The 14,336-nt window shown below is 44.9% G+C and overlaps 1 protein-coding gene across 12 annotated transcripts in view; it reads left to right on the top strand.

Annotated features, from left to right (window-relative positions):
* Window positions 1-14,336, top strand: part of TSC2 (TSC complex subunit 2) — a 67,287-nt gene that overhangs the window by 43,044 nt on the left and 9,907 nt on the right. The window contains exons 21-32 of one of the 12 annotated variants that reach the window (XM_056805595.1): window positions 1,037-1,171; window positions 1,653-1,842; window positions 2,483-2,576; window positions 2,868-2,970; window positions 3,867-3,961; window positions 5,620-5,748; window positions 7,868-8,029; window positions 8,556-8,705; window positions 9,504-9,616; window positions 10,484-10,699; window positions 12,539-12,754; window positions 14,037-14,105. In XM_056805595.1, coding sequence (XP_056661573.1) covers window positions 1,037-1,171; window positions 1,653-1,842; window positions 2,483-2,576; window positions 2,868-2,970; window positions 3,867-3,961; window positions 5,620-5,748; window positions 7,868-8,029; window positions 8,556-8,705; window positions 9,504-9,616; window positions 10,484-10,699; window positions 12,539-12,754; window positions 14,037-14,105 — 1,672 coding nt within the window. Of the gene's footprint in view, window positions 1-1,036; window positions 1,172-1,652; window positions 1,843-2,482; window positions 2,577-2,867; window positions 2,971-3,866; window positions 3,962-5,616; window positions 5,749-7,864; window positions 8,030-8,555; window positions 8,706-9,503; window positions 9,617-10,483; window positions 10,700-12,538; window positions 12,755-14,036; window positions 14,106-14,336 lie in introns of all 12 variants that reach the window. The other 11 variants (XM_007499378.3, XM_007499377.3, XM_001363281.4 and 8 more) reach the window with 11 other exon arrangements.

The following is a 14,336-nucleotide window of genomic DNA, read 5'->3' as shown; positions in this document are numbered from 1 at the left end:
GGAATGGGGCAGGTTCAGCCAGTAGTTGACTTTGCCACTTCCAGCTCAGGAAGGCAAGCTGTTTGGCAGGGAGCATCAGATAGTAAAACTTGGGCTCTGATCCTCTTTCCTTAATTGGCTCATATTTGTCCAGCACCTTCACAGGCAGCCAGAATAAGCCTAAGGCCTCTGCTAGTAAGGAGGATGGTATGGGTTTTAGGCCATTCTTCTCAGAGGTTTGAGATAAACACATAGATAAGCCTATTCCAGATTGTCATGCTATTGTAAAGTAGCTAAATTGTTCTAGAAAGTATATTGTATGAGGACCAGTTGAAAGAAGAGGCATATTTTTGCCTAGAGATACTTGTAGCGTAGAAAAATGGTCACTGTTTACAAGTATTTGAAGGCTGTCATGTGAAAGAGGGATTAGATTTGTTCTCTTTGGCTCCAGAGAACAAAACTGCATAGAGAAAGATGTAGGCTTGATGTAGGGAAAATTTTACTAACAATTAGATGTTCAAAAATAGAACCCGTTGTCCCTGCAGTTGGGGAGTGCCCTGGACCTAGAAATCTTCAAGGAGATGACATTTTTCAAGGGATGTCAGTGGAAGCTCAAGCTTCAGATAAGCATTGGATTAGATGACCTTAGATTTCCCTTCCTTCAGAACTATGAGTCAGAAGACTAAACCTGGCTTAATTCCAAATTGACCTGCCTTACAGAGTGATTGAGGGAATTGTTTGAGAGTAGATTAGCAGGTTTCTTTTTTCAAGCCCCATGTTCTTTGCTTCTGGGTTGATTTTGGCAGCCACTTTCTGGGTAGAGCACATGCTGTACTTGACACCTTTTCTCACCCTTTAAAAGAAATTTGTATCCTGCTGGAGCCTGGTGGTATTAGGAATGCTGCAGCTCTTGGCGAGAAAGGAGTTTATCATAGGGCCATGATTCTTCTTATGCCTTAAAATACAGCTGCTCTCCCCTCCCCAGCCCATCCTCGCCAAAATCTGTGCCTTTAGTCTTTTGGGGGATGTGCACTAATGAGAACTTGTTCTCTGTTAGCTTTCGGATAAAAAGACTCCTGAGCGACTCTCTGGCACACCCGATGCATTCTCTCGAACAGACTTACATTTGGCAGTGGTTCCAGTACTGACAGCTTTGATATCCTACCATAACTATTTGGATAAAACTAAACAGGTATACACTGGAAGGGATGGTTTAACATCATGCATGGTGTATTGAATGACATCTTAGACTAAATTAACCCAAACATTCTCCCCTTCCCTCCTCTCCCCACACATGTTTCCATGGCTGCTTTGTGTTTAAATTCTAGAAAGCAGACTTCGCTTCTGCAGATGGACCTGACCTTCCTTCCTATCCTCTTGTGTGACAGGCTAACCTCTAACTCTTGAAAAAGTTCTTTCTGGTGGTTAGGTACCACTTGATTCCTTTCTGATGAAAACCTGACTTTGGCAAGAGAAGGGCAATAATCTCCCAACCTTAAAGATGTTGCCAGTGTTGGCCTGATAAAACCATCTGCTTTTAGAAAATGCCCAGCCTTAGCTAGGAGATGCTTGCAGAGCCCAAAGCTCTTAAAATTACAAACCATTAGAAAGGTGAAATGATCATGTCCTCCCTTTTTGGGTTTCAGTTCTATAACCCTTGTATTTCCTTGCAGCGGGAGATGGTGTATTGCCTGGAGCATGGTCTCATTTATCGGTGTGCTAACCAGTGTGTTGTGGCATTGTCAGTGTGCAGTGTAGAAATGCCAGATGTTATCATCAAAGCACTGCCAGTTCTGATTGTCAAGCTCACCCACATTTCTGCAACAGCCAACATGGCTATCCCACTTCTGGAATTCCTTTCGAGTAAGTGGCCCAAGTACCAAGATGGAATGCCTGTGTTCTTGATACTCTAATCCCAAATAGCCTTTGTTGGTGTGCTGAAGTGGTTGGATCACATGGAGTGGTTGACTTTAGAGCCTTTGAGATGGTCTGCTAAATGAGCCATGTGCCTCCCTCTCCTGCCTGCACCTTGGGCCTTGAATTCCTCTTTTGCTGTCTTCATCTGTTAACTTCACTTCGTCTCCTTAGAAGAACCTTCCCCACTTAAACTTCCCATAATACTTTATCTTTCTAGTGTATTACTCATGGAGTATTGAGCATTGTAATTTTCAGTGTTTTTGCTTTTTCCCCCTGCTAGCATTAAGAAGGCATGGAAATTTTCTCTAACTTGAGGTTCTTTCTAGAACAGTGGTTCTATACTCTATTTGGTGCTTTTTAAATGTTTGTTGAATGACTTTGGAACATTTTGAACCTCCTTGGACCCCAGAGTGAACAAGTGTGTAGATGTGTGCCCACAGGTGTGTGTATGTGTTTGTGTGTGTAAACACACCCCACATATCCTCTCACTACCAGCAGCTTCAGGCCAGCCAGGGCTTTGTGGTTCCCATGTGAGAAGTCAAAGCCCTGATTTCCTGACCCTCTTTTTTGCCCTATCATGTTTCAGCTTTAGCCAGATTGCCTCACCTCTACAGGAACTTTGCTGCCGAGCAGTATGCCAGTGTGTTTGCCATCTCCCTGCCATACACAAACCCTTCCAAGTAAGTTCCCTGCTGTGCTTGCCACAGCCTGTGAGGTGCGTCCATTTTGAATTCAGCAGCCTCGCTTTTTTTCTGTGGAAGTAGCAGATCTGAGTGTCTATCTACAGATGGAAGAGCCACCTTAATGTTAGAACAAATCATTTGCCAAAATTTGCTCACTTACTGCTCAGCCCTTTAGAGACTAGTTATAACTTTTGTATCTTTAGTTTGCTGTTTAAAATTCTAAATGCTTCTTATTCTTGGTTGCTAAAACTAACCTCCAGGTCTTTCCTTCCCTTCCTCCTTTCTTAGATTCAATCAGTATATCGTATGCCTGGCTCATCATGTTATAGCCATGTGGTTCATCAGATGCCGCCTGCCCTTTCGAAAAGACTTTGTTCCCTACATCACCAAGGTATAGCTGTTTTCTAATCCCCACATGCACATGATGTCCCGAGGACCAGTATGGCCTGTCCCTGCCAGAACAGCCCACACCACTGGGTATAGCTAAGAGTTTGCTAGAGAGGGGTAATAGAGGGGAGAGCGGTACTTGAAAAGAGCCAGTGTTCCAGGGCCCTAGGGCATGTATTGTGCCATAGTTCTGCTAAACCAAAGGCATTTTGATGGTTCTCTTTAGTGCTTAGCCTCCTGGGACCTACCTCCCCTTTCTATGTACTTAAGAATTGAGTGGTTAGAGTGCCAATGAGTACGTTTAATTAACAGTCTGATCAACTAAGCTGCCTTCATTTTAGAGTCTGTGGCCTACAGCTGTTCTCAAAAAACTTAAGATAGTACAGTGGATAGAGTGCCAGGCCTGAAGTCAGAAGTACCTGGACTCAAATCTGGCATTAGATACTTTCTAGCTGTGTGACCCTGGGCAAGTCACTAATCCCCAGTTGCCTAGCCCTTGTTATCTTGGAATTGGTATGAAGACAGAAGGTAAGGGTTCTTTTTTTTTTTTAAATTTAATTAATGGCTGAAAATAGAGATAAAGGTGAAGCCACTGAGTTGCTTGAGAGGAGGAGTCTTTATTAATGAGTAGTCTGCAGGTTTTTCCGTTTTCCATGTCATTGTTAAAACCATGGTCTTGAGATAGGTAGATGGCTCAGTGGATTGAGAGCCAGGCCAAGAGATAGGAGGTCCTGGGTTCAAATGTGGCCTCAGACACTTCTTAGCTGTGTGATCTAGGGCAACTCATAACTCCCACTGCCTAGCACTTACTGCTCTTCTGCCTTGGAACCAATACACAGTGTTGATTCTAAGATAGAAGGTAAGGGTTTAAAAAACAACAATTATGTTCTTATTTGATAGGGCTTACGCTCCAATGTTCTCCTGTCTTTTGATGACACCCCTGAAAAGGACAGCTTCAGGGCTCGGAGCACAAGCCTTAATGAGAGACCAAAAAGGTAAAAGAGTCTCCTGAAGGGGAACAAACATGGTTTAGGAGGAGGAGGGGAGGCTGTTGCGTGACCTGTCTTATGCTCTGTGTACATTGAGAGGACTTCCACACTACTATCACTACTACACTCTTCAAGGGCAGAGGGGTAGCTTTTTGTTGTGTTGTGTGTTTAGTAGCCGGAAAATGGAATCATTGTATAAGTTGCTTGCATTGTATACAGAGATGCAGAAAGTGTTTGACTGAAAGCAATCCCCTATATGTGAGATTCTGAAGCTTCTGATAAGATGGCTAGCACAGTCCTTGGGGCAGGTATCCCACAGTGGGATGCCTTGTATTTCAGTGTCTGTGCAGAGCTCATGGAGCCACAGAATGACAAGGCTCTCAATTTGAGCACGCCGTCTTGGCTTTTCTAAAGCCTTATATGATGTTGCCTAAGGCACCCCAGAAAGGAGTCCTAAAAGAGTAGCTCTCATAACTCCTCCTGTGATGTGGGGAGCATTTCTAGGACATGGAAGGTGCTCCCATAAAGCTCCCTGCCTGAGCCTTGGGGCCATGGCGACTCTTTGTTTCACTGGGTTAGTGTAAGCTGAATGCTGCCCTGCCCTTCCTCAATAATCAAGAAGAACTGCAGCTGACCCAGAGCAAGGAAGAGGTATGGAGCTGTGGGTTGCCTTCCTTTTCCTAAGTCATAGATGTTTCCAGATTGGGCCCTTTGATTTTGATGGAGCTGTGTCCTGCCTTAGAATGTGTTTGGAAAGGGGCCGGTTGACCAGTGACCCTGGTACTCTCAGACCTGGCTGTCCATTCCGTCTCTGATTAGGCAACATGCTCTCTTTTGTCATCAAAGCTTTTCTCCCCCATCCAGATTGGCACTAAGGCTTCGGCCTGTCCTTTTAGTTCTTGTTTGCATTTCATTTGACATCCCCCCGCCCCCCGCCTTCCCTCTCTGTCCCAAGCTTTTTTTGCCCTTCTTAGGTTGGAATACTGCATTTTGAAGTATGACCAGGTTATTTTGGGATAAGCTTGGGAATATTCTCCAAAAGCCATGCAGCTTGGAGAGGGGAGCGGGCCTCAATGTGACCCAGTGTGACCCAATGGCCAGGACAGGAAGCTCATTTGTAGTCATTTTGTGTCCTTCCTAGGAACTGGCCTCTGTTTTTCTGTTAGTACTGTCTGGGCTAAGTGAGCCTTCAATGCCAGTATGTCCCTGCCTTAGGGTGTTAGCATGTCTGCTCTTCCTGGTAAGGAGCCTGGGCCCTCTTCATGGTAAGGAACCTGGGTCTTCAGAGCCTGTCTGACTCCAGGGTTCAGTGCTAAGTCTTCCAATGTTCCCCTGGTCAGCGCAGTGTCGTATTCCATCGCTCATTCTGATCCATGCCTGTTTAATTTGTACTAACGTCATTTGTTTTTATACCATGTATTCAATCTTTTGTGTTTTCTTGGTCATGTTACAAAATGTATTTTATGCCTTTGTATTTTTCCCTTTTTTTGCAATAACTTTCCTTTTGGCACGTTTCTTTGTTTTGTTGGCCTCACCCTCGGGGATATCCCCATCTTGACCCTGTGAACTGTGACCTTTCAACTTCATTCCTCCAATGGTTCCTTCCCTTCCTGTGAGCTGTGCAATCATCATTCTTTGGGGCTTGGTGCTTCCTCACCTAGTAGTTTAAGGATAGCCAGACCCCCCAAGCAAGGCTTGAATAACTCTCCTCCCGTGAAGGAATTCAAAGAGAGCTCTGCAGTTGATGCCTTCCGGTCCCGCAGCATCAGTGTGTCTGAACATGTGGTTCGCAGGTAGTGGTGCTTTCACAGGGAGGGGGGCGCACACCCGGAGCTTGGCCCTTGCAAAGTGTTGCGGCTGGGGTGGGGGCAGTGGTGCATGGGGGCTTCTTGCATGTCTTCATAGAAGGTAGAGACTTGTGTTCTCCTGGGTACTAGTCCTGGAGGGTCCAGAAGGGTTGCTCACAGAGTGTGTGGTTGGGCATGGTCCAGGCCATAGTCCTTTGGGGCTTTACCAGCAAGAATGCACCCCCCCTCTTGCCAAGGAGAGCCTGACAGTGAAGGATAAAAAGGTTGCATTCTGTTCAAAACACTTGTAAAAGAAGCTGGGTAGAGGGGCACCTCGATGAGTCACTGGGGCCCCAGGGAAGCAGAAACCGAGGAGCTTTCCTGTGGGGGGCAGCCAGGGTTCTGGGCAGAGGCTTCTCCAAGGCCTATTTCCATGGAGGGAGCATTGGCATTTCTATGTTCAGCCAGCTAAGAGCTTGTCCAATGGGAGAGGGACCTGTCTTGATCATTTGTTCTTTGACCTTCTTCCTCAATGTCAGGTCCTCTGAGTCTCATTCATAGAAGGTTTGCATTGTACTGTAGCCTAGCAGGAAACAGTAGTGGTGGTGTCTAACTGTGCATGTGTTTTGTGTGTGTGTGTGTGTGTGTGTGTGTGTGTGTGTGTGTGTGTGCACGCGCTCACACACATGCTTGGGGGAGAAGTCTAAATGACTAACATTTTCTGTACTTGGGATTTACCCAGGTTTGTTCTTTAATGGCCATTGTCTATGTCAGAAACATGGCTAAAAACAGGCACTCAGAGGGAGGTTAGCAAGTAGGGTGGCTGGAAGGTTTTCTCTAAACTCTTTGCATAATAGAAATATCCTGATTTGTGTAGTAAGAGCAGAGCTGTCCCCCATCTCCTCTGGAAAATGCCCCCTTAGAGCCTCAGGGATGCCTACTACCTTGACCTGGGATTTGAACAACTATTACAGACGGTTAGGACTCATATCTTGTGTTCTCTTACTCTCCCATGCCTTGTGCGCCCCCTTCCCCCCCCCCCCCTGCCCCCTACCATCCCTACCCCAACCCTGGCCCATTCCATCTGAACGAGACCTCGATGTGGCTCTGTTATCAAGTGGGACTTCTTTCCTCCCTCCTCCCTGCAGGTAAAAGCAATAACAGCTCACATTTCTATAACATCTTAGGGCTTACAGAACATTTCCCTCTTAAGACTCCTGTGAGGTAGAAAGTATAAGTATTATTATCCCCAGTTTAGTGAAGGGGAAACGGAGACTTAGAGATGAAGAAACCTGCCCAGAACCACAGAGGTAATCAGTGGTATAGCTGGGATCCAAACCCACTTCTTCTGACCCTTAAGGACCAATATGTTTTCTATGGTGCTTCAAAGAGCATGAAGCTGTTGAGATGAATCTACGCTGACCTAGTATACATTTTCATTTCTTTTCTTTTCTAACAAATTCTTTACCTAATGCAAAGTATGTTTTAAGGGCTCTAGGATTTCCTTTCTAGTAGTTATTGCAGCAAAAACTGGTTTTTGAATCATAGATATTTAAGTCAAGCAAAATAGTGTTTCACATCTGAGGGAATAGACTCCCATGCAGGAACGAAGTCTGAATGTGGATGGGTGCTGCCTGAGACCCGACCTGCGTCAGTGTCTTCAGCACTGGCACAGTGAAGGCAGGATTGCTTATGTCAATCAAACACTGGTTTTGTGTGCAGAATGCAATCTTTTGTTAATGAATGTATTCCAGAGTTCTGATTCTTGTGCATGACTAAACCTCTTTCTGCAATTAAAACAATCATCAGACTTTAACAATGTGCTTCACTGAGATTTGACACTCTGCCTCACATCTCTCCTAAAGTCTGTCATTCAGCTTGGGCCCCTGGGTCTTCCAAGATCAATCTTCTTTACTTTCTGGGATAATGCAGTTGGTGCTAACTTGCAGAGATGGGATCAGATGGAGAACTCGCCCTTGCCCTGTGGCTTGGCTCTTTATGGGCATGGCCAGAGGGCCCTTTCCCCAAGCCCATGCATGCATTACAGCTTTAAGCCAGGTGGCAGGCAGTGTGTCATGGTGTGTCCTTACCCTTCTGACTTAGACTCTGTGTTTCTTTTCAGCAGGATACAGACATCCATCACTAGTTCTAGTTTGGGTTCTGCAGATGAGAATTCAATGGCTCAGGCTGATGATAACCTAAAAAACCTTCACCTGGAGCTCACAGAAACTTGCTTGGATATGATGGCCAGATACGTCTTTTCCAACTTCACTGCTGTACCCAAGAGGTAGGAGCCAACAGATGGTCTTTGGCAAGTCAGGTAGAACCTGGTTTCCTGGATTTAGAATTATGTATCTTCAAAATTAAATCTACCCCTACAACTTCAGTCCGCCCCCACTGCCCTTAGGAGAATCAGAGGCAGGTGTCCATATGATGCCATTGTTTCTGCTTAATTGGTGATGAGGACTTTGACATTCAGTCCATTTTTCAGTAGACCTTTTTATAAGCAAAATGATTCTAAGTATGTGGTGAGATGATTTTGCCCAGGTGTTATAGACAGTTATAGTGGTTGTAATTTGGCTGAATAAAATGCTTTTGAACCTCAATATTTCAGAATTGGGAGGGACTTTAGTGTCTCTTCCTCCCCCCACCTGAAAAATAATCCCTTGATCTTATTTATGACATAACTCTTACATTTGCAGAGTAGGTTAGGATCTATTAGCCCAAGAACACCAAATCCCTAGAGACTGAGCTCCTCTCTCAAAAGTTTTAGGAAAAATTCTTCCATGCCTTCTGGGGTTTTGTCTTTACAGATCTCCTGTGGGAGAATTTCTTCTTGCTGGAGGGAGAACCAAAACCTGGTTGGTTGGGAACAAGTTAATAACTGTAACAACAAGTGTTGGTACTGGGACCAGATCCCTGCTGGGCCTGGATTCTGGGGACCTGCAGAATAATGAGTCAAGGTAACTTGAAAAATGCCTTTTCTCCTTTTAGTATGTTTTTATTCAGTTTTTTTTTAAAGGTATTTATTAAGAGCCTATTATATGTACCCCAAGTACCATGGGGATGCAAAAACAAAAAATGAAACAAAACCTCTTATCAGCAGGATCACATTCTACCAGAAGTATTCAGCTTTTAGCACTTAACACCTCACATCACCCAGATGCCTTCCACAACTCTCCCCTGCAGTCCTGTCTTACAAGGAGAGGCAGCCCTTCTCCTTGTCAAGGCAAACTCCTCTGCATACACAAGTGATCCCATGCCCACCTTTCTTCTCCAGAAGATTATCCCTTTATTCCATCAGACTTCAGTCTCTCCCTTTCTACTCACTGCCTCTTTAGGACCTATAAATATGCCCGTCCCTCCTCCATCCTTAGAACCCCCACGTTTGATTTGTCCACTCCTGCTGGTTGTATGGCATCTTGTGTCTCTTTTCCCTTTTGTGTCTAAACAGCTGAAAGGAGACTCTCTACAGTCATTGCCTTTTGCTTCCCTTCCTCTCACTGTCTTCTTGACTCTCTGGAGTCTGGTTTCAGACCTCATCATCATTTAGCTGAAATTGCTCTCTTCCCCTTTAGACTGGGAAATCTGTAAGAGCACGGACTATTTTTTGCCTTTCTTGTATCCCCACAGCTTGGCATAATGCTTGGCATGTAGAAAGTTCTTAGATGCTGATTGACTGATTTAACAGAAGTCAAACTAATCCACACCCTCTTTCATCCTTGTTACCTGGTGTGCATATGTGCTTGTGTGTTTCTTAGCACAGATCCCAGTTTGCAAGTGAGACAGACAAAGGAAGCACCGGCCAAGTTAGAGTCGCAGGCTGGCCAGCAAGTTTGCCGGGGGTCTCGAGACCGAGTTCGGTCTATGTCAGGTAAATGAACTTTTTTCCTTTTTCCTTCCTTTCCTGGCTTATGTGGTTGGAGATGCCCAGTTCTTTGCTACTGAGGACTACAGTAAAGATCAGGCAAGAAATGCGGAATAGATAACAAAGGCTGGCTGAGGCCCCACTATGCCTTGTGCCTGACACTCCTGTGTGGAAAATGTGCCTGAGAAATCATTGCTCTGATTTCAGTGTCTCTGAAATGAAATAAAGGCCTCTTTTTTACCAAATACATTGTCAATATATGTGGCTTCTGGCCTCAGACACTTCCTAGCTATGTGACCCTGGACAAGTCACTTAATCCCTAGGCAATTGCCTAGCCCCTATTGCTCTCCTGCCTTAGAATTAATTCTTTATTGGTATCAATTCAGAGAGAGAAGGTAAGGGTATATATACGGCAGCTTGTGTACCCCATCTTCCAGCTCTAAAAGACTTTGATTCATTTATGGTGCTGTTTCCCTAGAAATTCTCAAGTAACTCATATGTGCTTTTAATTTTGTTGATAAAACGTCTCTCTTTCTATCTCTCTGGTAATTTGAAAAGTGACCTTTTGGGTAGGGCTTGTGGTTGTAAATGCCCCTTGGTCCTATAAGCAGCACAAGTCCCTTCATTCTTAGGTCTCCTGAGCCTGTCTCTGGGGATGATACCCAGTACATAAATAGGCCATCATGGAGGGAGAGAGGTTCGCCCCCAGTATAGTTTGATGTCCCTTGTGTGAAGAGAATATGAGGGGAATGGTCTCCTGTTGCTAATAGATTTAAAGGTATGTACTCCCTTGTGCTACTTGGCAAATTGGTAGCACTCACTGGTTGGACGTGTTCTCTTGACATAATTTTTTCCTTTTCTTTCCATAACCAGGGGGCCATGCTCTCCGGGTCAATGCCTTGGATACTCCAGCCTCCCACTTCCCAAGCAATCCCACTTCTCCAGGATTACAGAATACACCTGCTGCCCGTACAGAGAAGACTTCAGCAAGCGCCCAGACCCCTTTACAGAAGGGAAAGACCAACCTGGCTGCCTATGTGCCCCTGCTCACCCAGGGCTGGGCGGAGATCCTGGTCCGAAGGCCCACAGGTATTCACTTGTCCTTGCTGAAGTATAGCTTCCTGGCTTATCTCTACGTTAGCAGATGCCTCCCTCCTGGTTTTCTTAATACTTACCAGCCCAGTCACCAACAGAACCCAGCCACTCTATCCTGCCAGAACCCCAAACTGTTGACTTCCTCCTGGGAAGTTAGGAGGATAATTTTCTAAAAAAGGGTTAGTATCAGAATACCAAGTGTTGGCTTATTATGGAGCTGTAGACGTTACCAACTGGAATACTCAGAGCCACAGTGCAATGAGTGAGGAAATCCTGAGAAACCCTGGTCAGGTTGGAGTTTGGGTGGCTGGTTTAGCAACTTCCAGGCCACAGCCTTGGGCCTTAGCTTTCACAGTGCCTGAAATAAGTCTAACAGTTGACTAATTACAAAAATACTTATCCCCAAGCCTACCTAAATGCTTTGTGGTCTTGTCATGTTTAAGGGACCAGCAGCAAGGGACCCTAGTATCCTAGGAGGGGGAGAGCCTGCAAAGAGCCTTCTTAGAATCAGAGAGCAGCTTAGGCAGTAAAAATCAAGAATCAGAATGGAATTGTATGCATTTTGTCTTTGGAGAAGCTGCATAAAAGGGACCTTCACAAGCCAAGGTGAATGTAATAGATCTTAATAGAGCACCAAGCCTAGAGTGGGGAGAACTGGGGTTCAAATCTGGCCTCAAACACTTCTTAGCTGTGTGACCCTGAGCAAGTCACTTAATCCCAATTGCCTAGCCCTTACCCTTCTCCTATCTTAGAATTGATACTAAGACAAAGGTAAGGGTTAATAATAATAATAACAGTTGATGGGGAGGGATTTAGGTGGAAGAGCCCTAGAGTGGGAGGCATAAGGCCTGGGTGCTCATCCTGGATTTGCCACTAAGCTCCTACATGATCTTGGGCAAGTTGCTTCACTTTGCCAAACCTTGGCTTTCTCATCTGTAAAATGATTGGGTTTTGAAACAAATTATCCCTCTTTAATTCTTAAAAAAAATAAATTTATTTAATTAATTAATTTAGAATATTTTTCCAGGGTTACACGATTCATGTTCTTTCCCTCTCCTCCTCCTTCCCCCCTCCTGGAGCCGATGAGCAGTTCTACCAGGTTTTACATGTATCATTGTTCAAAACCTATTTCCATATTATTACTATTTGCAATAGAGTCTACACCCCAAATCATAACTCCATTGAACCATGTGATCAAGCAGTTGTTTTTCTTCTGCGTTTCTACTCCCACAGTTCTTCCTCTGGATGCGGATAGTGTTCTTTCTCCTAAGTTCCTCTGGATTGTCCTGCATCATTGCATTACTGCTAGTAGAGAAATCCGTTACATTTTATTGTGCCACAGTGTATCAGTCTCTGTGTATAGTGTTCTCCTGGTTCTGCTCCTGTCATTCTGCATCAATTTCCGGAGGTCGTTCCAGTTCACATGGAATTCCTCCAGTTCATTATTCCTTTGAGCACAATACTATTCCATCACCAACAGATACCACAATCTGTTCAGCCATTCCCCAATTGAAAGGCATCCCCTCATTTTCCAATTGTTTGCCACTACAAAGAGTGTGGCTATAAATATTTTTGTACATGTATTTTTCTCTTTGGGGTATAAACCCAGCAGTGGTATGGCTGGATCAAAGGATAGGCATTCTTTTAAAGCCCTTTGTGCATAGTTCCAAATTGCCTTCCAGAATGGTTGGATCAATTCACAACTCCACCAGCAATGCATTAGTGTCCAAATTTTGCCACATATTTGCTGACCAAACTCAAAACTACTGGTTTATCTAGGTATAAGGACATTATGATACTTTCTGCTTTTTAAAAGGCATTACTTTTTCCTAGGGAATACCAGCTGGCTGATGAGCTTGGAAAACCCTCTTAGTCCGTTCTCTTCAGATATCAATAACATGCCACTCCAGGAGCTCTCTAATGCATTAATGGCAGCTGAGCGTTTTAAGGAGCATCGGGAGACTGCCCTGTACAAGTCCTTGTCAGTGCCATCATCTAGCCTTACCACGGGGACAGACAAGCCTTCCCTCCTACAGCGTTCCAATACAGGTGAGAAAAGGCCTTGGCTAAACCCTGGGGGCACAGTCACAGGGGGAGGTAGCATGCGAAAGCTATTGGGCAATAGCAAGGCAGTGTTGCTATAATAGCATGGGCCTGGTATTTCTCCTTGAGATCACATGGTACATTGATTGAATATCTGGCCTTGGTGTTTCAAAGAATAGATGACTGATTTGAGTGAAGTCCCAAAGGGTAGGCTGGATGGGTGGAGGTTATTCCAAAGGTGTTTGTATCTGGGATAGAATTTGCCTCTGAATGAAGCATTTAGATGACTCTAGGTCCCCCTCGTCATCAGGTTTTGTTTGGAAAGTTTTGTCAGAACCTACTGTGGCAAATTAATGTGGGTCACCCTCTAAAGTTTGCTTTAGTTCTGTGATCCTCAAGAAATGGAGAAGGGAGGCTAGCTATCAGGAAAGTTCTATTTCTAGTCTCCATTCTTCAGTTTCCTCTGATGGAGCAGAGCCTGGTATAGAAGGGCTTGATTTTCTGAGAAGCTACACATGTCAAGACAGTGTCAGATGGAAGGTAGAGGGAGTTCTAGATTGCATTTCCCTGTTGTGCTGAAGGCCCTGGGCTAACCAGAAGGAAGAGTAGTAGGTGTGAGGTAGAAGTGGGTAGAAATTTATCAAGCCTCTGACTTAGCTCTCCTTCAAGTTTATCACCTGGGAAATGGGCTTTGGCCACACTGGCTCCAGACCCAGGGTGGGACCCAGGGGATCCCAAGGAGGGATCACTGTATCCAGTCACCTGTGAGCAGATTTCCTATCAGCTTTGGAAGATTTTGGATTATAGTAAGTGCGAGCTCTGCCTTCTTGTCCTAAAGTCTTTTCTAGCAAGACCCTCCTGAAGTTTGTCCTTGAAAATACAAATACAGAGGGGATTTGTACTCTTGGTTATTTAGGGGAGCAAAGAAGGGGTGGTTAGAGACCCAAATGCCTGACTTCATACTAATCAAACCATAGAAAGCTCCTTCCGTGTTCTTCCCTGATCAAAGTGCTGGGGTGGCTGAGGGTCCCTGCAAGTGGCTTGCCCTAGCTCACTATGACCAATTTTGGTTTGGACTTGAGGGCATTTAGTCATTGTAATTTCTCTGCTGTGGGGTGTGTGTGTATGTGTGTGTATGTATGTGTGTGAGTGCATGCGAGTGTGAATGTGTGACCGTGAACATGTCTTTGTGTGTGCCTGTGTGTGTGCATGAAGGTAACGTGTCTGGGGTGCATGTGTAGTCTCTCCTTCCTCTTTTACGTAGCTGCTCACGTGGTTCCCTTTGCAGTGGCCTCTTTCTCTTCCATGTACCAGTCCAGTTGTCAAGGAAAGTTGCATAGGAGCGTTTCCTGGGCAGGTATATTTCTATCTCTTTAAGGAAACAAGTATTTGCCATAGAAGACCACCTGATTCATTAGACACAATTTCCCTCATACTGTCACCTTCCCTTTCATGTCTCCTGTTTGTACCTGGTCTCATGATTCTCAGTGAATGGGATCTTGACTAGCATGAAGAAGTCCATGCCAGAACAGTATTTGCGATTGGTAGCCGCCCTGAAGCAGTTCTTCATCTGGGCTCCATTTCTGAA

Source organism: Monodelphis domestica, chromosome 7, assembly GCF_027887165.1.
Source record: "Monodelphis domestica isolate mMonDom1 chromosome 7, mMonDom1.pri, whole genome shotgun sequence".
Taxonomy (NCBI): Eukaryota; Metazoa; Chordata; class Mammalia; order Didelphimorphia; family Didelphidae; genus Monodelphis; species Monodelphis domestica.
This window is presented reverse-complemented; position numbering and strand designations above follow the sequence as displayed.